Source organism: Ceratotherium simum, chromosome 23 (genome assembly GCF_057802395.1).
Source record: "Ceratotherium simum simum isolate JZ-2026a chromosome 23, ASM5780239v1, whole genome shotgun sequence".
Lineage (NCBI taxonomy): Eukaryota > Metazoa > Chordata > Mammalia > Perissodactyla > Rhinocerotidae > Ceratotherium > Ceratotherium simum.
The window spans coordinates 34,959,414-34,986,426 of record NC_141922.1 but is presented as its reverse complement, the minus strand read 5'-3'; the positions used below and the strand labels follow the sequence as shown (position 1 = coordinate 34,986,426).

At 35.1% G+C, this 27,013-nt stretch overlaps 1 protein-coding gene across 3 annotated transcripts in view; it reads right to left on the bottom strand.

Moving 5' to 3' along the window:
• LRP12 (LDL receptor related protein 12) overlaps positions 1 to 27,013 on the bottom strand; it is an 81,139-nt gene that overhangs the window by 35,983 nt on the left and 18,143 nt on the right. For 2 of the 3 annotated variants that reach the window (XM_087447553.1, XM_004431246.3), the window contains exon 2: positions 1,374 to 1,430. The exons of the other annotated variant lie outside the window; for it this stretch is intronic. Coding sequence is in view for 1 of the 2 variants with exons in the window: in XM_004431246.3 (XP_004431303.1) it covers positions 1,374 to 1,430 (57 nt within the window). In the remaining variant the exon portion in view is untranslated. The remainder of the gene's footprint in view (positions 1 to 1,373; positions 1,431 to 27,013) is intronic. 3 annotated transcript variants of the gene reach the window in all.

Genomic DNA, 27,013 nt, shown 5'->3' with positions numbered 1-27,013 from the left:
CCTTGATCTTGGACTTCTAGCCCCCAGAACTGTGAGAAAATAAATATCTATTATTTAAGCCACTCAGTTATGGTATTTTCTAACGGCAGCCCTAGCAGACTATACAGTCCTCAATATTTTTAAAAGCTTAAAAGGGATCATGAGACCAAAAATTCTGAAAAATCATTGCATTAGACAATAACCATTTGGTTGTGTAAATTAAAACGTTTGTAAACAGTCTTCTTACTTCATAGTTACAACATGGGAAAGTAACCATAATTATTATTAGCTATTCAAAATAGAAAATTAAGGTTATCTTTAAAACAATCTTATTTTTCCTTGATGTATATAATCATATACCATTTGAAAGCATATGAAAATGGTGAAACAAACTGTGAAAGAATTAACACAGGCTACCAAGGCACCTGCTTTTCATTTTCAGGAAAACAGGCTTACCAATTTGTTAGGCTAGTGCCTACTAACACTTAGAGTATTTGTTAAGTCTATTAATTTTCTGAATATAAAATCAGACATAAAACAAAAGAGGAAACTTTCAGTTTTGCTTCATGAAAATAAACAAGCAAATTACAAGATGACATGAAGAAGATGACACGAAGAAATCAATCAGTAGACTGATAAATGCACTAAGCGCAATTTTTTAAACCACATAAAACTTATCAAGAATATATGGAAATAATAAAATAACGGTAAGAAACTCTATTTCAGTATATGCAAAAATAAAATATTCTGCTCTCCTAGTAACTGTAGCTGATACAGCAAAAATGGTAACAAAGCCATGGAAGTCACCTAAGAAGGAAAATTTTAATAGTTATGGGCCTTTAAGTAATTATTAAGTTATAAAAGCTTATATGAATGAAAAAAACGCATTTACCTCAAGGAGTTTTTGAATTTCATGGACACAAATATATTGTTGGGTTGTTTTTCAATAGCATATAAATTGTGCACTCAAGTACTACCGTTTTATGTATAGTAGTACTCTAATCTAAAAATCAAGCAAAATGCTTAATTTCTAAGGCTCTAATATTAGGAACAGCATTCAAAATTACATTTTAATAAATTTCATTTCATAAAAAACTTTGTATGGAAAGAAAATACAAATTCAACTTGAGCTAACTTTTCTCTTGGTTCAATGTTTGCATGAAAAATAATTATGCAGTCCATTTGGAAAAGTATAACCAATCCATGGGCATGCAAGTATCAATTTTATCTTATGAGAATTTCTCCATGTTCCAGTTACTTCATTCCTTATTACATGCTGCAAAAAGCAGTAATAATTTTTATAGCCAAATATCACTTCGTAAGATACCAGGTGGCTTTCAATATTTACCATATAAGTCATGCATGAAATTTAAACATTACAAAAAATGACTTACCAGTTGACACTCCTGAAATATGCACATTTTCAGAATGTTCTGCAAGAGCACCATTTCCTAAAATTAAACATAATGAATAAACTAATTTCCAAGATAAAATTTTTAAAAATTTTTCAGATTCTCCCTTTACAAGAAAAACAACTATAGAGAGCCACTTGTAATATTCAGAAACTAAATTAAAGTCCCTTACAGTAATCTTCAAAACAATACTATGAAGAGCAAAATTATAGTCATAGTAAGGAAAACAAAACATTTTGGAAATCACAACAATGTAGGGTAATATATAAAGGTCAAATATATAGATCTGAATCATACCAGAAAGAATTTTCTATCAAGTGAATAGTCAAAAGAGAACTCAATACTATTACTAGAAAAGAGAGAATCATATACTTTTTAAAAACAGCATTCCTCTAAGAGCATGCTCCATCAGTCCACAATGTGCTTTCTGCTAGGGTCACACATGTTGGTACTTAAAAAAAAAATAATGTCTTGCATTATCTTCTAAATCTTTCAAACTTTGCTCATCAACAACTCTTAACAGTCTCAAGAGTAGGGACAGAATTATACCCTATTTTGGTAGCCCCTGATTTTCTATACCTCTTATCACAAAGTTGGACACATGCAAGTATTCAAATAACTTACTGAAATGAGTTACTGAGTGTCACCTAATAAAATAAAAGTGTTGTATTAAAAAGACTCCCATTTAAAGTACTGAGGATATTTACTCCTTCAAATTAACGTTAACAGTGTCCCTTCAGGCATTCTTTTTTGAGGATGATTAGCCCTGAGCTAACATCTATTGCCAATCCTCCTCTTTTCTACTGAGGAAGATTGGCCCTGGGCTAACATTCGTGCCCATCTTCCTCTACTTTATATGGGACGCCGCCACAGCATGGCTTTGATAAGCGGTGTGTAGGTCCATGCCTGGGATCTGAACCCATGAACCCAGGGCTGCCAAAGCAGAGAACATGAACTTAACTGCTACGCCACAGGGCCAGCCCCCAGGTATTCTTTTTTTTTTTTTAATTTACTTTTATTATATAATAATTATTTCATCTACTTCTGTTCTTTCTTTTCTTGTATAAATTGCTCATCTTTACTTCTGAAATTTTGTCTCTCTCTACTCATTAGGTTGATTTGCTCAGGAATCCAGCTGACAGAAAAAGAATTCTCCTTGGATGGGTTAGGGGAGGAAGCTAGGTGGGAGAAGCTTAGAGGGCAAAAGCAGAATTCTCTTTGACGGTTGAAAGAAGAGAGACAATAGCAAATATTATAATTAACAATTTTTCTTTTACAACCATCACACTTGTATGATTGCTTGCTTATTATATAGCATCCCCCAAATGTACTAAGCTCTAGGAGAGCAGAATCATTGTATGCACCGTTCCTAGAAAAGAGCAGGTGCTCAAAGAGGTGATGAATGAATAAATGAGGGAGGTCATGATGATTAAATGAAATCATGCCAATTAAAGCACTTGATACAGTACCTGGCACATAGTACTGAACACGTATTCATTTTTGTAACTGTGTAAAATATATTATTAATATTACTAAAAAATAAAATAATAGTGACAAAGCAACCTTTTTTGTTCAACTACAGCTATAGCCTTCAGAATGAAAAGAAATGTTATGTTTCTCTCCATTAACAACGATACAGTGGAAATGGTGACATAGTTGTGTAAGCCGTATTTAGCACAAAAAGAGATATGATTATAGTTAGGTGCTGTACCTTAATACCAGAGAAAACAAGATTTATTTTTTTCCAGCAATTTTAAATGCTACAGACATAAAATTGAAATTACTAGAAAGCCCCCACTTATTTAACACACACAACTTATAAAAACTGATAGCATAAACAAAATAAGAAACTGATTCAACAAAACAACTAACAAGATTTTCCAAAGGTCAGTATAAATTGCCTAAACCTTTGCTACTCACAAGTTGGATCAGCAGTACTGGCATCACCAGGAGCTCATTAGCAGTGCAGACTCTCAGGCCCTACCCCAGATTATTGAATCAGAATCTACATTTTAACAAGATCCTCCCCTACTCCCAGTGATCTGAATGCATATTAACATTTGAGAAGCACTGGCTTAAACCTTCTACTTCTATATTAGATACAACTACAAATTATAGTTGTGTAATTTGTGACCCTAAAGTTTCCAATATCCTTAAGGTAGCATATTAAATTATCCTCAGGAGAGTTTTAATATTAGATATATTTTATACATTAAAATATTTTTCCAACTCAGTAAACAGAGTAAAGGTCGGCAGAAGGAAAACAGTAACATAACATAGTATTTAAGACTGTGCGTTTCAATACCAGCCCCACCACTTACTTGCTGTGCAATTTAGGGCAAATTACCTAACCTCTTTGTGTCTTAATTTCATCTCTAAAATGGAGAAGATAATACCTATCTTACAGGGGTTAGTGGAATTCTTTATAATAGAAAAAAATAGAATTTAATCAAAATCTCCATCAGCATACAAATGAATAAACTTACACAGACTTATACTAAAATATTCAACAAACTGAATTAAGTAAATCTATATGTACTAAAAAAGATATGCACACTAAGTTAAATATATTTCTGAATAACACTGGAATATGATCTAATTTTAACTTTAAAATGATATATGTATAGTTAATATGCATGTTTAGATAAGCATATGATATATGTATGTATATGTATTTATATAAAAATTGACAAGTCCAAGGGTATAAGAAATTGTGAAAGAAAACCTTTGGAACTGGAATTAAAGAGGAAGACTTGTTTTGTATTCTTCAGCATTGACTGAATTTGTTACAACAGGTGCAGATTTCTTTAAAAACTTTATTCATATTACCAAAAAAAAATAGGTGAAGAGAATATAGTTCATTTTCCACCATTCTGAATAAACAAAAGTCTGATAAATATTGTGCAAAACGTTATAAAACATTATAATTCAAGAAAAGTATTAATGATTTTTAAAACTGATGAACAATACCTTAAAACATAAAATATGATACTGCTAATTTCCCATACATTGACCCTAACTTAAAAACAATCCTATTTAGAAGTTAAAAAAATCAATGATAATTTCTGTTAACATTAAATAACCACCCCTTTTTTTGGTTACATTAGATATTTCTTATTCTGAGTATCACGTGAAGTTAGTGGGCCACTTAACTTACATGTATTGCCATTCTAAAAAGTATTTTTACAAAGATGCCACTTATATAACACGATTATTTTCATGTTATAAGCAGCTAGCCCCCCCAAATTGCTTTGTTGATACAAAGCTAATTACATTCTCCCTAATGCCCCTCCCCCAACATCCAAGAGAAGACGACCCCATTAATATAATATACACACACCACCTCCTTACTATAACTGCAGTGCAGCGAAATTAGATTTCTCATAGAAGTCACCCTTTAGAGGTAGCACATACTGGAAAAATATAGTCTGATAAAACACTACTTCTATAACTATACATTAACAGCTGACTAATCAGTCAATGGACCAGCTAAGTAACTAGAACTCCAAAAAAATAGTTTTCAAGTAAGAAAAAGTTTCATTATCATCTAAATCAGGAAATAATTTTTATGGCTTAATTTTTTTTTTCAGTCCCACTAACCAAATACCAAAGGTGATTAATCGTCCCCATTCTTTTTGCCAAGCTGAGACATGGTGTCACAAATTTTGAGAGCAATGTAAGAGAGAAAGAATCTTCCAAGAGATACTGTTTTAGGAACCCTAGTTTTATTATTTATTTAGTCATGAACCTTAATTATACTACTTCTCTTAAGTTGGTTTACTCACCTGAATAATCAGGGCGTCATCATTAAGAGAAGATCTAAATTTATGGTCTCTGCATCTTCACTGCTTTGTATCTGTTTTATATCTGTTTTTTTATTTAAGGACTAAAATTCTTAAAGAATAGCTAATAAATACAGCTAAGATCTGATAGATATGTGCCAGCCGAATCCTAAGTGCCTTACAAGCCTTCCCTCAGCTCATCCTTAAAACAACAGTTCATTTTACAGCTGAGAAAACCAAAGCTTCTAGCAATTTAGTAATTTTTTTCAAAGAGCTAGTAATCGGATGGATTGAAAATTCAAATCCACAGTCATTAAGAAGTTTGTGTTCTTTACTTTTAAGAAAGAATTCAGATCCTATAGCAATTCCCATGGCATTAAGAAGTCTGTGTTCCTTATTTTTTAAAGAATTTGGAAATGAATATGTTTCTTGCTTATAAAAGAAAGAGTACTTAGCTTTCAGAGTTAAAATCCATCTGCCACAACTATTCCAATTTGTAAAGGAATTGGTTTACATGTTAATGAGCAGTGGTTACAAGTAAGTTATATGCTCAGCAGTCTACAATCTCATTTTCACTGTGCAGTGAGAACAGTTATCAAACATAAATACGTACATACATATATACACCCAAAAGCAAACATCGTTCTATTTTACTAACTTAAGGAAAAAGTTCAAAATCCTAATAGGGCTTACCAAACTCTCTACGGTCTGGTTCTTCCTAACTACTTCAAAAGCTCCATCTCTTGTGATCCACTTTTCCACTTTATCTCTTCTCTCCAGAAATATTGGATTTCTTTCAGAAAAGTGTCAGCTGTCTCTCTCGCCTTTGGATTTTCCTTTAATATTACTTCTTTAGGGAGGCATCTCCTGATTCCCCCATATTAGGTTAGGTCATTCTGTTACAGGCTTCTATGGTATCCAACACTGTCACTTTTTGAAAATTTATCACACTTGTGTTATCTGTGTAATGTCTATATTTCCCACAAGCTCTTAATCTTGGTGGGGGAAAGGAGGGTGATGTGATGGGACATAGCTGGGTTTGTTTTGTTTTGCAACCCAGTGACCAGCACAGAACATAGCACATAATAGGAGATACTTAGTCCATATCTGCTCAAGTAAATGAATGAATGGTAAGTCGATACATAAGTAAGAGGTACAGTCCCTGCTCCCAAAGAGTTGACAAAATTGAGAATGGAACACATGGGGTCCACTATAGTTACTAATATTAGCCAATGCAATTAGACAAGAAAAAAATTATAGGCATAAAAATTAGAAAAGAAGAGGCAAAACTGTATCTATCTGTAGATGATATGATTGTATATCTATTTGGAAAACCCAAGACAGTCAACAGGAAAACAATTATAAACAATATGAAAATTTGGTAAAGTAGCAGGATATAAAATAAGCATATAGAAATCAAAAGCCTTTGTAAATACAAACAATAGCCAGTCAGATGATACAGCAAAAGACCTCATTTGTATAGTAACAAAAAAAGATTTTTAAAAACTCAGACATAGAACTCCTGCTGTTGGTCATGACAGAGTAACCAGTAATGGAACAGCAATTCTGCTACAGGCAACTAAAAAAGCTGGAAAAAATATGTGAAAAAAAATTCAGACACTGGACAACAAGCAGTGTGAGACTGTGGTCTCTGGGAAAAGGGAAATAAATTAAGATGAGCCCTGTTATTGCACTGGCTTTCTGCCTGGAGATCTTCTGGACCCTAGCACATGGAGGAAGAACCTAAGTTCCTGACAAGGTGAGGAGACAGAAACTGGAGTTCAGAGAGGCTGAGGCAGCTGAAATGTTCAGAGTTTTAGGGAGGGATGAACCTCATAAAAAAAAATCTCCAAAATCTGCATCAAGGTTCTAGTCTCAGGCTGAATGCTAAGCTGCACACGTATAAGGTGAGACTTCACAAGGACAGGCAAAGAACAACTACTAGAAGCTGGAAGCTTAAAAACTTCAATCTCACAGAGTTGGAAAATGCTGAAGTTCCGACCAGCAACAGCAGAAAGAAATCCAAAGTGGACTTACTACTGCCATTTTATTAATTGTTTTCTGGCTGTTTTACAAAATTCCTTTGTTCCTTTTTTCTCTTGCTCTCTTTCTTTGTGATTTGATGATTTTCTGTAGCAGTATGACTAGATTTCTTTCTCTTCATCTTTTATGTATCTACTTTTTTTGCTTTGTGGGTATCATGAGGCTTACATAAAACATACTTATAACACTATTTTAAGCTGATAACAACTTTGAATGCATACTAAAGCTCTACATTTTTACTTTCCCCACTATTTCGTTTCTAATGTCACAATATCTTTTTATTTTGCATATCTATAAAAAATGTATAGTTGTTTTTAATACTTTTGTCTTTTAACCTTCATACTAGAGTTATAAGTGATTTACCCACCACCATTATTTTGAATTTAACTATATATTTAACCTTTACCAGTGAGATTTATACTTTCATGTGTTTCCTTATTAGCATCCTTTCATTTCAGCTTGAAGAAGTCCCCTTAACACTTCTTGTAAGGCTGGTCTAGTGGTGATGAACTCCTTCAGCTTTTGCTTGTCTGGAAAACTCTTTCTTCTTCCTTCAATTGTGAAGGACAACTTTGCCAGGTAAACTATTCTTGGTTGGAAGTGTTTTTTCTTTCAGCTCTTCAAATATATCATGCTACTGCAAAGTTTCTGCTGAAAAATCTGCTAATAATCTTATGCAGGGGTTCCCTTGTACATAAGTTGTTTTTCTCTTGCTGCTTTTAAGATTCTCTCCTTGGCTTTAACTTTTGATGATGTAATTATAACGCATATATTGGTCTGCTTGATGTTGTCCCATAAGTCCGTTAAACTATCTTCACTCTTTCTCATTTAGATTCCGTTTTTGTGTGTTATTCATTAAAGGATGCAAAATGTTGACGGTAGGAATTTAAAAGAAGCAGTCGTTTCTAGTTAGGTTGGCTACTGTATTAGACATTCTTCTAGCACCCAGACCAAATTTTTCTAAATTGTGCAAAGGGTATAAAACAACTTGTAAAACCCTTGTAGAAGCTAATATGCATTTGTCTCCAACATTTCTACCACTTTGAGTATCAATCTACAAAGGAAATAAGGTTTCTATAACATTATAATTACCAAATTCATATGGCTTACAGATTTATTTCCTCTCCCAGGTCTTCCTAAACCACTTTATTCTCTATTTATAATCTTCCCTAGAGCCATCACCACTAACGGTTGGTTTGTGGAATTCTCATCCCTCCTGCCCTGTTTTGGAAAATCAAAATTGCATTTCCTGTTTCCAGTCATCTGACCTTTCTTTCTTTCTCTCATTCCTTGGAAGTATTTTAGTACCTAAGTCAGAACTCTTCAAGTTGTTCAGAATACCTGAATAATCTTTGCACCCACCTTCTTCAAGAAGGTTTTCAGAAATGGTTAATCTTATCCTTTGAGTTTGAAGAGTATGTTTGACAGGGGGAACATAAATATTACTCTATATGCCCAAGGAACAACCCTATACACCTGTTATTCTTTATTCTACAAATAAATGTTTCAAAGACCAATTTTGTTGTCCTTGGTATTTTTGCTCAACTCAATCTTGAGTTTTCTCTATATTAGTAATATTTATAATTTATCCTTGGTTAAATATGCTTTCTATCTTGGGAATATGCTCTTCATTAGTCTGAAGTCATTGGACAATCACTTAATTTCTTTAGATTTCTCCACCATTCATTCCTTTTTGGGATTGTTTGTGGTTTTAATAACCAGAAATCATTTTTGAGATTTTTTTTTTTTTGGTGAGGAAGACCAGCTCTGAGCTAATATCTAATGCCAATACTCCTCTTTTTGCTGAGGAAGATTGGCCCTGGGCTAACATCTGTGCCCAGATTCCTCTACTTTATATGGGACAAGGCCACAGCATGGCTTGACAAGCAGTGCGTTGGTGTGCACCCAGGACCCGAACCTGCGAACCCTGGGCTGCCGAAGCGGAGGGCACACACTTAACCGCTGCGCCACTGGGCTGGCCCCCATTTTTGAGATCTTAATAACCTCTGTCGACGGTGTTTCTTTCCAGATTTTCATGTTGTTGAGGCATATTAATATTTTGTTTTGTAAATTACTTTTGAATCTATAGGTCTTAAGCTCTGATTGTGCCCATTCTCATCTTTTTTTGTTTTTAAGTGATTATAATATAGCTATTTCTGTCTGGTCAAAATAAGGTATAGAGTAGCACACTGTTATGGACTGAATTGTGTCACCGAAAAATTCATATGTTGTAGCGCTAACCCCCAATATGACTATATTTGGAGACAGGACCTTTAAGGGGGTAAGGAAGTCATAAAGGTAGGGACCTAATTTGATAAGACTGGTTTCCTTAAGAAGAGATATCAGAAATCTCTCTCTCCACCTGTGCACAGAGAAGATGCCATGTGAGGACTCAGCGAGAAGGACAATGCAAGCCAGGAAGAGAGACCTCATCAGAAACCAACCCTGATGGCACCTTAATTTTGGACTTCTATTCTCTAGAACTATGAGGAAATAAGTTTGTGTTGTTTAAGCCACCCAGTCTGTGGTATTCTCTCATGGCAGCCCAAGCCGACTAATACGCACACTTTTCCCTGGTTACAGCTGAAACAAGATGTGTGTGAATCCCTTGAAAGTGTATGAAACATTCAGTACATTCTTCTGAAGAGTGGTTCTACAGTACCTAACAAATATCTATAATGAGATGTTTCATGCATAAAAAGGTTAAGAAATCCCTGGGAGATAGAGTTTATTTTCCTGCTTTATTTAATTACTGGTATTCTAAAAGTATTATTTCTACAGCTCTTTAATTGCAGCCATTCATTATGGATTTAATAGACTTTTATGAACTGACCTGAATCTACCTGCCACTTAAAATAATAGTAATGATAATTTGTAATATTCCTTTTCATAGAAATACACATTCTAATTTTCAAACCACATTTTTAAGAGACATTGGGAGTTCAATGTTTTTGTATGTTTAGACTTCCTGTAGTGTATTATGTTCCAAAGATTTTACGTTTGAAATGTCTTCAAGTAAGGGTATGATGACAATGAACTATTACTCAAAGTACAAACACTAAACAAACACAAGTTCCCAGTATTCAGAGAATGAATCATATCCTTTAAAGAACATGCAGGTATGAATTCTACTACTGAGCACCTCAATGACAGTGTTCAAGCAGACAGAAATAATTTTCTTTATTCTAAAACAACTCGAACCACTAATGTAAGAACTCACAAATAAATTAGAAAGGACTAAAGACTACGAGTTCAAAGGTTCCTATCTATGACTCCTCTGGTTCACAAGATTAAATATGAAGGTTTGAAGGGATTCAAAACTCCAGAAAAAAGGAAGAAATTACATACTTATATTTCCCATAAGAGATTTATTGATATATACTTCATATACCATAAAACTTGCCTATTTATTTTTTTGCTGGGGAAGATTCGCCCTGAGCTAACGTCTGTCGCCAATCTTACTCTTTTTTATGTGAGCCGCCACCACAGCATGGCCACTGACAGACGAGTGGTATGGTTCCGGGCCTGGGAACTGAATCTAGGCCACCAAAGCAGGATGCACTGAACTTTAACCACTAGGCCATCAGGGCTGGCCCAAAATTCACCTTTTTAAAGTGTACAATCCAGCAGTTTTTACTATGTTCAAAAAGTTGTGCAACCATCACCACCAGTTTTCATCAACTCCAAAAGAAAGCTTGTACCTATTAGCAGTTATTCCTCTTTCTGTCCTCCTCAAGCCCAGAGCAACAACTAATTTAGTTTCTCTCTATGGGTTTGCCTATTCTAAACAATTCATATAAATGGAATCATACAATATGTGTCCTTTGTGTCTGGCTTCTTTCACTTAGCATAATGTTTTCATGGTTCATTCATGCTGTACCAAGAATCAATACTTCATTCCTTTTACAGGTGAATAGTATTCCATTGTATGGATAAACCACATTATATTTATCCACTCATCAGTTGACAGACATTTGGGTTGTTTCCACTTTCTATGAATAAAGCTGCTATGAATTTTTGTGTACAAGTCTTTGTGTGGACATACATTTTCAATTCTCTTGAGGATATACAAAGAGTGGAATTGTTGGGTCTTGGCAACTCTTTTCTGAGGAAATGTCAAACTGTTTTCCAAACGGCTATATAATTTTACATTCCCATAGGCAATGTGTAGGGGTTCCAATTTCTCTACATCCTCACCAACACTTGTTATTTTCTGTCTTTTTATTACAGCCATCCTAGTGGATGTGAAGTGGTATCTCATTGTGGTTTTGCTGTGCATTTCCCTAATGAGTAAGGATGTTGAGGTTCTTTTCATGTGTTTATTGGCCATTAAGTATATTCTTTGGAGAAATGTCTATTCAAATTTTCTGCCCATTTCTTAATTGGTTGGATTGTCTTTTTGTTGTTCTTAAGTTGTAAGTGTTCTTTATATATTGTGGATATTAACCCCTTATCAGATATACTATTCACAAATATTTTCTCCTATAGTTTTATTTTTCACTTTCTTGATGGTGTCCTTTGAAGTACAAGTGTTTTTTGATGTTGCGACAGTCCAATTTACCTATTTTTTGTTGTTGTTGCCTGTGCTTTGAACAGAAGTAGTGAGAGCAGACATCCTTGTCTTGTTCCTGATGTTAGAAAGCTTTCAGTCTTTCACCATTAGGTATGATGTTGGTTGTGGGTTTTTCACAGGTGCTCTTTATCAGGCTGAGGAAGTTCTCTTCTATTCCTAGTGTGTTGAGTGTTTTTATTATGAAATGGTGTTGGCTCCTGTCAAGTGCTCTCCCTGCATCTATTAAGATGACTCTGGGTTTTTGTCCTTTATTCTATCATACGGTGTATCACATTGATTGACAGTCCTATGTTGAACCTCACATTCCTGGGAAGAATTTCATTTGCTCATAGTTTATAATCTCATTTATATATTCCTGGATTTGGTTTGCCAGTATTTTGTTAGAGAATTTTTGCATCTATATACATAAGTGTAATTGGTCTGTAGTTTTTTCCTGATATCAGGGTAATACTGGCCTTATAGTATGAGTTGGCATGAGTTTGTAAAGGATATATATGTACACACACACTCAAATATATACACATACCCATAAATATACACAAATATATAAAAATACATGCACACACTGTGTACTGTTACTTATATATTTTATTCTCATTTAAAGAAATATCAAGTATATTGTTTTTGCTTCTAATTTTTCTTCTTGGCTTATTAAACTTCATAGCTTACCACTGAACAGCAGGTAATTAGCTTGATGATTACATCATAACATTTCCGGAAAATGGCTAGTGGCCTGATTTACTCAATGATGTACCAGGCACAGTACCCAAACAGGTAAATTCAGTACATGGTCAGCTTAGCATAGGAGAAAAGTGTGACAGACAAACAAAGGTAGTTTTTCTTTCTTGTTTCCCAACAGGCAAAATCTTTCACAATGTGGGGGCCTGTGACTGGGGTTGGGAAAGGACAGTAGGAGAAGCCTGGTGACAAAAATGTTAGAAACCTTTCATGTCAACTCTATTTTAATAGCTGATGAAACTGAAGTACAGAGAGAAGGGAAAGGCAGTTATCTTTTTAAAATCAGCTTTGTTGAGGAATAAATTACATGCAAAAAATTCATTAATTCTAAGTATACAGTTCGATGAGTTCTAACAAACGCATAGAGCCCTGCAACCACCACTACAATCAAGACTCACATTTCCATCACTCAAACACGCCCTCTGGGCCCCTTTGCAGTCAATATCCTTCCCACACTCCTAAAGCCAGACAACTACTGATCATAGACAGTCATTATAATTTATAATTTATAAGCATTATGCATTGTATTGAACTCGTGCTGTATTATTTAATCTTCCTTCTAAAGTCATAAGAATAGATATTGTTATCCCCATGTTAACGGATGAGGAAACTGACTCAGATTAAATAAATTGCACAAGATTCTTTAGGTAGTAAGTAGCATCCAGATCTACCTAATTCCAACATTAAAAATTGAGACTTTTCACCTAAAAACACAGAATTTCTTGGCTTCCCTTGAAAAAAATTGAATGTCTACATGTATTCGTGCACGCAAATCTACTGAGCTGATCTCTTTTAGGAGAAGTATGCATTTTTTTTAGGTGTCCCACAGCCCGACTACCAAATATTGTCATTCTGACCTGATGCTGACACCATGCCCTCTTAGTTCATTTGTGTTACCTTCCTGGTCTTTGTCAGCATTTGAATTTGTGACCTCTGGTGTATTTTGTAAGTTCAAGTTACACGAATAGAAAAATGTATGGGAGGATACAAAATAAACAGCTAACACTGTTTACTTCCTAAGACAGGAAGAAGGAGGGAAAGAAATGATTAACTTCTGTTCTTGATGCATTTCTATGTTTGACTTATTAAAGTATATATTGCTTTCGTAAGTTAATTCATGTGGATTGAATATTACATTGAATATTATGTACTGGAATGCTACCTTCAGAAAAAAATTAACATGACATTAAATTCTGTAGCTACGTAGTTTCAAGTTTTTCTTTATAACATTATAATTGAAAAATGATTATAGGTGATGTCTTTTTTCTTAATATTATTGATGAATTGGTACAAGAACTATCATTTGATATAAATACTAAAATATATGCATTACCCTCAGCAACAGGTCACTTTAAAAAATGTTCTTATACATGAGATTCAATAACAAAACTAATGTGTGGCTGCAACTTTCCCATTCTTGCTGACATCACTAATAACACTACGGTGTGTATGCACAGACTAAAGTAAACAAACAGAAACAGTGTTGGCTTTTGTAATAACAAAGATAAATGATTCTCAATGTAGTAGACTGCAGGGAAACAGCCATTTAGAGGTAGAATTATAAAGAAAGCAGAATTTAAAAATCAGTAACCATCTAAATTTTTAAAGTATACTTTTAACGATATTAAAAGAAATTACTACATTGTTAAAATCATAGTCAATACCATTTGTAGATTTAAGTTTTACTCGACATTAACCCTATTGTTTTCTTTTTTCCACCAAATGTCCACACTGTTGTCTTTTTCCTATTATTATTTATGAAAGATGAGACAGTAGTCTGTTTCTGCTTCTAGTAGTATCTATGACCAGAGAACAGGAAATTATGAAGGTAAGTATTTCACTGATAGGGAAGACTGTTCTCAAGTTTATCAGAGGCTCTATCATGGCAGGCAGGGACAGGGTAAGTCTAAAATCTCTCTGGATCCTGGAGTCATTCATTAGTCCCTCTCTCTTTCCTTTCCCTTCAGACCTTTCCTCTCTGCTGGTTCCTTTGTCTCTTCTTGATATTCTCAGGTCTTAACAAAGAAAACCTTTCTTACCAGCGCACTGCTCTGTTTCTGCTTTCCGAACCTGGTCTTTCCTTTCTCAGCCAACTTTTTTGAAAGAAGACTCTACACTCGGTAATGGAGCTTCCTTACCTATCATTAGCTCCTGAACCTGCCACAGTCTAGTTTTCACCCCTCGCACATTTCTGAAACTCATATGGCAAAGATTACCAATGACCTACCTATCAAACACTTTATCCTCAAAAATATCAACTCTGAATCCAGTTTTCTGATTCAGAAACTTCAGAAACTCCAACTTTCTGATAGTTGGAGAAAATCATATGAGGAACAGTGTTATTATAAATTCATAGTTTCAACTCATCTGGATACTCAATGCCGGAGTATAATCTTTTAATAAAGCCTTATTCGGCTCTATCTCCAATTCCCTCAAAAACTACATTAGTCCTTCATTATTCTCTTTCAGCCTCCAAACAACTTCCTTGGCCAATACTCTTGGTAAGTTATCTCCTTTGCCAACCATTGAGAGATCTTTCGGCATATTATCTTCTCCCTGTAAGTCATTCCAGGTTTCTTCTTTACCATTCCCTTCTTTCCTTCATGCACTACATATTAAGTTGTCTTGCTTCTTTCCAAACCTACTACTATTTCCTTCCTTCATGTCACTGATATTTCTTCCCAGTTTTAATGCATTAAATATAAGCCCCACAAAGACAGAAGCATAGAATACCGCCTGGCCCATAGCAGACATTTGATAAACATTTGCTCAATGTATGAATAACTGAATTAGCTTGTAAGCTTCCTACCTTTGGTCTTGCAGCTCTCTGATCCATTCTTTACAATGCTACTCGAGATCTTTTTTAAAGGCATATCCGACACCAATCTTCAGCTTATAAAACTGTAACTGATTCAGCTCTTCATATGTATTAAAAGCGTCTAAGCCCCATCACAATCTGGCTCTTCTCTATCTCTTCACCCTTAACTTTTACTGCTCCTCATCTGCTCTTATCTTATACATATATTCTGATTTTAGCATTGCTGAAGTACATACAGTTTCTGAAATTGTGATGCTCTTGAACGTGATGTTCTCTCTGCCGAGAACAGTCTAGTGTACTGCCACCAGTTACCCGCCTAACTCCTTCAACTCAGCTCAGAAAAGAGATCTCCATCCATCTCAGGATGTTAGGAGCCCTCCTCAAGGTTCCTACAGTATATCGTACTGGTAGTGAGTTATGAGCATATTACTACCACAGTCCTTATCATCCTGTTTAGGGTTATTAATTTAACTGCCCATCTCCCATGCCAAATTTTGAGTGTCTGAAGGGCAAAGAAAGTCTTTCCCCCTCTCTGTCCTCTTTCCTCCTCTTTTTCTTTCTCTTTTTCACTCTTTCTCCCTGCCTTCCTACTCCCTAGCAACTATCCCTCAGTTCCTGACAGAGTGAGATGTCAGTAAACGTTTGTTGATTTAATGAATCAAAATCATCAGATTTTGAATTAAGCATGAAACACCTTCTGTATAATTAACAATCTGGTTTCATGTTATAGTTTGTTCAGAGAGAAAGAGGAAAGAAGGAAAAGGATGGAGAAATATAAAGAGGAAGACAGGCATTCTTTCATTAGTGAATGAAGTTAGAAACCCACAAGAGGAAAGAGATTTCAGATTCAATTGTTCACCTGAATTATAGGCTTTAGAGAGCTATTTCTTATCACTGCCTTCAAAATGTAAAATATCTGGTAAATGACCGTTCAAAGCTCTTGAGCAGCTTCAGTCTTTAGATTGCAAGGGTCTCTACCCTGCATTAGCTTGAGCAACTTGCTGGGGGGAGAGGATGCTGAGCCAAAGGCATAATGCTTTTACTGTTTTTGATCTTCAATGACTCCTGGGTCCTTAATAGCTTATAGCTCATCAATCTAACAAATATATTTAAAGAGTTCTTTTTTTCTCTCTGAGCAAACGGCTAGCTTTTCACTTACTTCTACTGAGGCTCATCTCATAACTTACCTACTCTTTCACAGAATCTTAAAGTAGTATCTTGCAGTTTATCCTGTCAACTTGGTATTTTCCTATAGAAGTATCATATATGAAGTTGAAGATTATTTTCTTCACATAACTTTAAAAAATTATCCAATGTAAATATATCTATCCCTGCTATACAGGTGTTTCCTCAAGTGAACAAAGAAAAAGTATTTATCTACCTAGTATGTATTTTGCTATACTACGTAGTTTCACAAATTTTAATTTACTTAATCATCAGAACAAATATTTGAGGTAGATAGTCTCTAGTTTACAAAGGAAGAAACTAAACTTTAGAAATAGTATATAACTTGCTCAAGGCGACACGGCTAAGAAATAGTATCAAAACCTACGTCTATCTTATTACAAAAGTCACGCATTTAATTCCCTTAGTGTACTTTTCAAAATATAAATGGGTTCTATTTTAGATAATAATTTCATCATGCACAAAACACTTCCCTAAGACATATCCTTAACTTTAAAACAATCCCAGGAGTAACTGATATTCCCACTTTAAGGACCAGAAAGTTGAGACTCAGCAATTAAATTGACAGGACTAAATCTCATAGCTGTTGAAAAGCAGAATCAAGTATGGAATACCAGGCTCCTCTGCTACTAAGATCAGAAGATGTAGATCCATCCTTGACAGATGCTCCTCTCTTAATGATGTCTAGATATAATGGAATAGGAGAAAACCAAGGGTGTACTTACATTGACAAGGATTCCAAGAGATGAGGGAACTTGAAGAAGCTAGGTCAGTAGTTGGTAAAAGTAATGCAGAAGGCAATACTAAAATCTACCATAGATAGTATATGATGGCAAGATGATACAGTGGAAAGCATACATAGAGCCTTGACATCAAAGAGTCTTGAGTTTGACTCTTGCCTTTGCTACTTATTTTCTTTTTCTTTTTGTTTTTTGTGAGGTATGTTAAAGTATATGCCATGTATCATTTCACCTCTGTACACTTCAATATGCATCTGTAAAAACACAGACAGACATTCTCTTACCTAACTAGGGTCAGCAAACTTTTTCTTAAAAGGGCCAGATAGTAAATATGGTAAGTTTTGTGGGCCATACTGTCCCTGTCACAACTACTCAACTCTGACACTCTAACACGAAAGCAGCCAGAAACAATACTCAAACACATCAGAGTGGCTGTGTTTCAATAAAACATTATGAAAAAACAAAAAACAGGCAGTGGGCTGGACTTGGCTCAAATGCCATAGTTCTCAACCATTGCTGTAGAAGCTGGATTGACACAGGTTCAACATTTTGGGCTGGAATACTTGAGAGCTGGTGCTGAATGCTTTGTATGTATCACAGCAGGAGGCACACACTATCTGCTTGCCCTACTTTTCATAAGACTGAGATTAATCAATAGGTCCAGGTAGGGCAGCCTGATCTCTCCAGTGTAAAGTTCCCACATCATCGTTTGTCTAACAGTTTCATCTACTGATGATCACAGCCTGAATAAATTATTTCATTAGGGGTTGCAAAATGATTTTCTAATCCTGCCATTCTTTATACATTGATTAACTCAAATTCTGCAAAGAACTTTCCCTCAACAAACGTTATTTGCTTACCCTGAAACACAGTTCACACAGAAAAAGGGAGGATAAATGATTAATTCTTTCCTTATAATTGCTTATTTACAGAGTATGGAGTTAGTGCCCTATTTATTACCACTGGTATCCAGTAACTTGTTGTTGTAGTGGTGTGTGTTTCTTATTACAAGTCTGTTGTTATGAACCAAGTTCTATATTCAGTGAATTTCAACCAATTGTCTTCATTACTCTTTTTGATACTTAAGTTCTCTCATCTTTGGCCAATGGGAACCCGTTTATATTGGCCTCTGTGTCCTTTTGGCACGAATCACTAGTCTTTGAGAGTTTCCTTGCTTTCTGATACAACAGAATGTCCTAGGCTCATCTTTCATATTTTCTGCCCCAGACTGGAATCAGCCATTCATCCATGACCCTTGGATCCTTTTAATGAGGAATAGCATTTAGAGATGATAATTAGGGTTCTAGTTGTGCTCACTGCTATTGTGTTGTTTTTACAACATTTCACTGATGAAGGTATAAAAAGATACATAATCTTAAATTTCATCAGCAGAAGCTTAAAGTACACTGCCTCTAACAGTGTAACCTTAAGAAATTATTTAATTCCTCTATGAGTTTTCTGTAAAATGGAGTTAAAATAGGGCCCATCTCAGAGTTCTGATACAAAGATTTAAATGAATTAAAAATATATACATACATAACACATTTAATGCAATGACTAGCGTATGGCAAGCACTCAACAAAAATCAGGTATTATTTCTATTATTTTTATTTATTTATTTTTGGTGTGGAACACTAGCCCTGAGCTAACATCTGTTGCCAATCCTCCTCATTTTGCTGAGGAAGATTGGCCTTGGGCTAACATCTGTGCCCATCTTCCTCTACTTTATATGTGGGATGCCTGCCACAGAATGGCTTGATAAGTGGTACGTCCAGGATCCGAACCTGCAAACCCCGGGCCGCTGAAGCAAAGCACATGAACTTAACCACGACACCACCAGGCCAGCCCCTTATTTTTATTTTTATTGAGAGTTTTGAAAATACTCCAACTTTTGACCTAGTAATTCTACTTTTACGACTTAATCACAAGGAAAATAATAAAAAATTAAGATAAAAATTAATAAAAGCAGGTCAATTACAGTATTCATAAATGTGAACAAAACTGTAAACAATCTAATATTCAACACCAGGGAAACAGTTCATGAAGAAAAAGTATATATGGAAAAATGCCTAAGACATGTCAAGTAATACCAATAAACCCATCAGTCAAAGATTACCATTTCTACTAGTCAAGTATGAACGCTCATTGCATGGCACCCTAACCGTTTTTTGATTTTTGTGTCTTTATTGAACATTTTGAACACTTTAAAAGAACAGCTTGATTTTTACTTATTTACTAAATTAAATTAGTATGTGGTATTTATTTGCATTTCTTTGTGAAGTTAATTTTTGTTCCTAACTTTATTAGCCATCCAACTACTGTTTCTATAAATTATCTTTTGTCCCTCTACTGAGGAAGAAAAATTAACGTTTTATGTAGAAAGTATTTGCATAAGTTATTCAATAGCCTCACAACAAACCTTGTGGGTAGGTAGCATAAAATTCAATAATCTAGCATCTTGCTATTTAGGAATCTCAATTAATAGCAAACCAAAATTAATTCAGAAAACACTAATGATCTGGCATCTGTGGCTCATCTATCAGCACTACAAGCAGATGAGTTCTAGTATGAATTTAAAAGAGCAAATGTATCAGGAATTAATCAGTTTGCGTATAAGCTGCATTGGGTTTAGGGAAGCCTCTAAATAAAGCTACAAAGAAGAAGTATAGTATAATGGTCACGAGCACCGATTCCAGAGCCACGCTATCTGGGTTCACATCCTGGCTCTTCCACTTACTAACTGTGTGACCTTGGCTAATACATTTCACTTCTCTGTGTCTCAGGTTCCTCATTTGTAAAGTGGAAATAGTAATAGCATCTAGGCTGATAGGGTTGTTACGAGAAGAAAATGAGTGTGTGTGTATACACATACATATATACACATATACATACACAAATAAAGTGATTAGAACACTGCCTAGCACACAGTAACTACTATGTAAAGTGTCTGCTATTGATACAAAAATGAGTTTATAAATAGTCCCTCGTCTCCTGCTACTTTATATAGTATAGCTTGCTATTCAAATATTATATTGTATTGCAACTATTTCAAAATATTTCTATTTTAATTACTCATGCACAATTTGGGTGATCAAGGTATGATTTTTTTTTTAAAGTGCTCCTGATGATATGCCAGATATGGTATCTAAAAAAAAAAAAGGGGGGGGACAGCAATATAGATCACATACACCACAACACCCCAGAGGTTTCTAACTTCCTACAGCACTTCTCAAACTTGAATATGAAAGAAATCAAGTGGGGATCTTGTTGAAATGGAGATTCTAATTCAGTGTCTGGGGCAAGGCCTGAGATTCTGCATTTCTAACCACCACCCAGGTAGTACCAATGCATAAGAACAGCACTATTAGGGGTCATGAATGAGCTTTAAGAATTCTGAAATCACATGATATTATATACAATTTTCTGTGAATGTGCATATGTGGATTATTTTCTGAGGAAAAGACCTATAGTTCTTGCCATATTCTCAGGGATAGGGTGTGAGCAGTGGAAAAGGCAGGTAGGGAGTAAGAGAACTCACAGGAGAGGTGAGAAAGACAAATCAGTTCCATAACTAATTGAAAACAAGAAAATTGTCACTACAAAAAAGGAAAATTATTTGTAAAGACAAATATTTTATATTTGTACAATAAACATTTGTAACTTAAAAGACTAAACTGAAGAATTTTTAAATCTAGAATAAAAAGACAAGGATATAAAACTCTAAGAGGCAAAAAAGACAAGATATCTAATATTTACTTAACAGGAGTTTAAAAGTAGAAAATTTATAGGATAAAAGAGAGTTAAAACATATATACATATGTATACATACATACACACAGTATATACATATGTGTGTGTATATATTCACACATATATACACACACATACATATTTTAGAAAAATATCTTTAGAACATACATCTAGATTATGTTCAGATAAAATACCCACCAAATACCAACGAGTAATAATGACAAGATATACACATAAACATATACTGGTGAAAACTGTAAACTCCAAAGATAAAAAGGAAATTATTATAAGCTTCCAAAGGAACAAAGGAATGAGAACAAAAATGGCAACTTAAAGTTACAAGACGATCAAGTAACATACACAGAATTCTGAACAGAAAATACTGGAACTTGGAATTCCACACCCAGCCAAACTATTATTCAAGTGTGAGGGCAAAATAAAGAAACATTTGCAGCTGTTTATAGCTAAGAATAAATACAACCAATATATATTTCTTACTGAGAGAGAGAATACAATTTAAGAATGCACATTAGGAAAACAAAAAAATCAATCTAATTAAAGACTTCAAAAAAAGGATAGAGGACAAAAAAATGGTAAGGGAGAAGGAAAGAAAACATAAAATCAAAATAATTGCTGAGAATGGGGATGAAATTTTAATGTAATTAATTTGAAGAAATATCTTAATACCTTTTTCTGGCTTTATTATGTAAAATTTCATATATGTACAAAATAGAGAGAACAGTATACAGTAAGTCCTTACGTATCATCCTCCCATCCTCCCAGCTTCAAAAATGACATGCTTTAAGACATCTGCTTTAAAGGTGATTATAAAAATACGGATATCTGCTCTCGCCACTTCTATTCAACGCTGTATTAGAGATCCTGGAAAGGGCAATTAAGGCAAGAAAAAAAATAATAAAGGGCATCTATATCCAAAAGGAAGCATTAAAACCATCTCTGTCTGCAGATATAACATGATCTTAGAATTCTGTAAAATTCTAAGGAATCCACACACACAAAAAAGAGGTAATAAGCTCAGCAAGGCTGCAGGATGTAAGAAAAATTGTATTCCCATACTCCAGCAATGAACAATCTAAAAATCGAATTGAGAAAACAATTACATTTACAATAGCACAAAAAATACGAATAGATTTAACAAAAGAAGTACAAAACTTATATTCTGAAACTATAAAATATTGTGGAAAAAATTAAAGAAGGCCTACATAACTTGAAAGACATTTCATGTTCGTGGATCAGAAGACTACAATTGCTAAGATAGCAATACTTCCCAAACTGATCTACAGACTCAATGCAATCCCTATCAAAATCCCAGCTGCCCCCTTTTCCCCCAGAATTTGACAACCTAATCCTAAAATTCATACAGAAATTCAAGAAATCTAGAAGAGCAAAAACAATTGTGACAAATTTGGAGGTTTCACATTTCCTGATTTCAAAACATACTTCAAAGCTAAAATAATGTAGACAGTGTGCTACTGGCATAGGGATAGACAGTTAAATCAAAGAAATAGAATTAAGAGTCCAAAAATAAACCCTTACATTTACAGGCAATTGGTTTTCAACAAGAGTGACAGGATAATTCAATGAGGAACAAATAATCTTTTCATCAAATTGTGTTGAGACAAATGGTTATCCACATGCAAAACAATGAAATTTGACCCCTTCTTCATACTGTATACAACAATTCACTCAAAATGGACCAGAGACCAAATATAAACGCTAAAGAAGATACCACTTCAAACTCACTAGGATGGCTGTAATAAAAAGACGGACAATAACAAGCGTTGGTGAGGATGTAGAGACACTGGAACTCTTACACATTGCTGGCGGGAATGTAAAATTGTACAGCCATTTGGAAAACAGTTTGGCATTTCCTCAGAAAGGTAAAAACACAGAGTTACCATATGACCCGGCAATTCCATTCTATGTATATCCTCAGGAGAATTGAAACATATGTCCACACAAAGACATGTACACAAATATTTATAGAGTATTACTCACAAAAAGTAGAAACAACCCAAATGTCTGTCAACTGATGAGTGGATAAACATAATGTGGTCTATCCATACAATGCAATATTATTTGGCCATTTTTACATAATGAAGTACTGATTCATGGTACAACATGGATGCACCATGGAAACATAACCCTAGGTGAAAGAAACCAGACACATAAGGTCACATATTATATGATTCCATTTCTATGAAATGTCCAGAATAGTCAAATCCCTAGTGATACAAAGTTAATCAGTGGTTGCTAAGGGATGGGGGAAGGGAAAATGGGTAGTGATTGTTAAAATGTACAGGGTTTCCTTTAGCTGATAAAAATATTCTAGAATCAGACAGTGGTGGTAGGTGGAATGCTCTATGAATACACAAAAAAAACAACTGAATTATACGCTTAAAAAGGTTGAACTTCACTATATAAAACTGTTATTTTTAAAAAGGCATAACACGTTATGACCAAGTAGTTTACCCCAAGATGAAACGCTAAATAGTCAAAAGTCAATCAATGTAATTCACTATACTAAAAATCGAAAAAAAAAAAATCACAAAATAACATCAATAGATGCAGAAAAGCATTTTTCAAAATGCAACAGCCACTCATGATAAAGGAATAGAGAGGAACTTTCTCAACTTGATAAAGGGAGTCTACAAAAAACCTACAGTTAATGTTCTTAAAGGTGGAAACTGAATACTTTCACTCTGTGATGAGAAACAAGGGAAGCATTCTCATCACTCCTACTGGATATATACTGGAAGTTTTAGCCAATGCAATAAGGCAAGAAAAAGAAATAAAAGGCATGTAGTTTAGAAAGACAAAAATAAAACTTTCCCTATTCCCAAATGCCATAATTATGTAGAAAATCCCAGAAAAATCTACATAAATATTCCTAGAACTAACAAATGAGTTTAGTTAGGTTGCAGGATACAAGGTCAACAAACAAATGTCAATCACATATCATATATACAAGCAAAGAACAACCAGAAACTAAAACTTAAAAAATACCATTTTCAACAGCTCAAAAAAAAAATACACAGAAATCTTACAAAACATATGAAAGATCTATATGCTGAAAACTACAAAGCACTAATGAAAGAAATCAAAGACCTAACCAAATGGAGAGATCCTGCATTCATGGATTAGAAAACTCAATGTAGTGAAGATGTTAATTCCTCCCAAAGTGATCTATAAATTTAACACAATACCAAAATCCCAGCAGGATATTTTGTAGATAGAAACAAGATGATTCTAAAATTTATAATGGAAGGGTAAAGGAATTAGGGTAGTTAAGACGATTTTGAAAAAGTATAAAGTTAGAAGAATCACACTACCCAATTTTAAGACTTACTATAAAAGGTACAGTAATCAAGACAGTGTGGTAACAGTAAAGTGATACACACAGATCAATGGAACCAAATAAAGTCTAGAAATAGATCCATGCAAATATGACCATCTGATCTTTGATGAAGGTGCAAAAACAGCTCTATGGAGAAAGGACAGTCTTTTCAACAAATTGTGTTTGAACTGGTTATCTGTATGCAAAAAATGGAGCCTCTTCTTAAACTTTACATCTTATAAAAAGATAAACTCAAAATGGATTTTAGATCTAAATGTATAATATAAAACTCCAAAACTTTTAAAGAAAAAATAGGAGGAAATCTTCATGATTTGGGATTAGGTGAAGAGTTTTTAGAAATGATGTGAAAAACATAACTCACAAAATAAAAAATTGATAAACTGAATTTCATCAATTAAAAAACGTGCTTTGCCAATGGCACTGTCAAGAGAATAAAAAGACAAGCTACAGACCTGTGGGAGATATATATCTATATCTATATAGATATAAAAACTCTCAAAACTCAACAGTAAAAAAACAAACTAAAAATGGTTAATGGACTTAAACACTTCACCCAAGAAGATACAAAGATAGCAAAAAAGTATATGAAAAGATGTTGAACATCATTAGTCATTAAAGAAATGCAAATTCAAATCAGATGAGATAGTACTACATACTTATTAGAAAAAAAATAAAAAGTATTGACAATACGAAGTGCTAGCAAGGATGAAGAGCAACTGGATCTCTGACACATCACTCAACAGAATGCAAACTGTCACAGCCACTGTGGAAAATGGTTTGGCAGTTTCTTATAAAGTTAAGCATACATGTATAACTTATGACCCAATAATCCCACTCCTAAGTATTTACTGTGGAGAAATAAAACATAACCACAGAAAAACCTGTACATGTGTGTTTATAGCAGCTTTATTTATAATAGTCAAAAAGTGTAAACAACTCAAATGTCCTTCACCAGATGAAATGACAAACTGCAGTATATCCATACAATGGCATACTGATCAACAATAATAAACTATTGATCTATGCAACTATGTGGATGATCTCAAAGGCATTATACTGAGCAAAAGAAGCCAGTCCCAAAAGGTTACATATTGTGCAATTCCATTTATACAACATTCTCAAAAACACAAAACTATAGCGATGAAAAATTGATGAGTGGTTATCAGAGATTATGGGTGGAGAGAGTGTGTGACTATAAGGGAATAGCAATGGGAGTTTTCTCAGGTGATGTATCCTGATTTTGGTGGTAGCTACACAAATCTGTACACGTGTTAACATTCAGAGAACTGTATGCTAAAAGGAAAAAGACTCGATTTTTATAATATGATAATTTAAAAAATTAAAAAAATAAACAATCAGCTTAAAAGCTAGAAAAACAGGCCCGGCCCCATGGCTTAGCAGTTAAGTGCGCGTGTTCCGCTGCTGGCGGCCCAGGTTCGGATCCCGGGTGCGCACCGAGGCACCACTTCTCCGGCCATGCTGAGGCCGCGTCCCACATACAGCAACTAGAAGGCTGTGCAACTATGACATACAACTATCTACTGGGGCTTTGGGGGAAAAAATAATTAAAAAAAAAAAAAAAGCTAGAAAAACAAAATAAACCAAAAAAAAGATTAAGTTAAAAGAAGAAATTAATAAAACAGAAAACAGAAGGGAGGTCAAGGTGGCAGCATAGGTGGACCCTGAACTCACCTCCTCCCACGGACACAACAAATTTACAACTACTCTTGGAACAATTACCCCTGAGAGAGAACTGAAAACTGGATAAAAAGAACCCCCACAACAAGGGACAGTCCTGACTGAGGTGGAAGAGGCAGAAATTCCTTTCTGGAAAGAAAAAAAAGCCACCTTCACAAACTGCAGTGCTTCACGGCCACCAGGGAACAATCCAAAAGTATGCAGCCTTCCCTGGAGGAGTGAGGGACCTGAGCGGGGGAGCACTACCCCTATAAGCGTCCTTTGGACTCAGCACAACAGACACGAGTGTCATAATATCTGGCTTTGCTAGCTACTAACAACAATGATGAATACCCCCAGAAAAGCTATTGGACATAAGGGAAAAAAATCTGACTCTTAAAGGGTCCATGCACAAATTCACCCATTTCAGAAATTAACCTAAAATCACCAGAAAGGTGGCCAATCTTTTGATGAAAAGAGACTCACCTGATAGGCTCTGGGTGCATCTCACTGAGAGGTGAGACCTCTCCAGGGAGTGAGATGTTGGCAACAGCCATTATTGTGACCTAGTACAGGCGTGCTGACACAGACGCTGGCAGACAGACGCCAATGGAGTTCTTCCCCTGGCCTGTTAGCCCAGGGTCTGCCCCACCCACTAGAGCACTGATTTAATCCAGCTCAGACAGGGCAGGAAGTCCACCCTAGGGACCAGCCCCACCCAACAGTAAGCCCTCGGGCAACTTGTGGGCCTGCAAAAGCTGGGTACCTGGCAACTCTGCACCCGGGTGAGTGGGTCCATCTCTGTGGGGCAGGGTGTGCACGAGGAGAGGGTGCAGTGTGTGGGGTGTTGGTGGAGTGTGTGGGGCCTCAGCACTGGGGCGACTGGGTCCACTTCAGGGGGTCGGGGCGCGTGCATGGGGCAGGACTGTGTTGACGA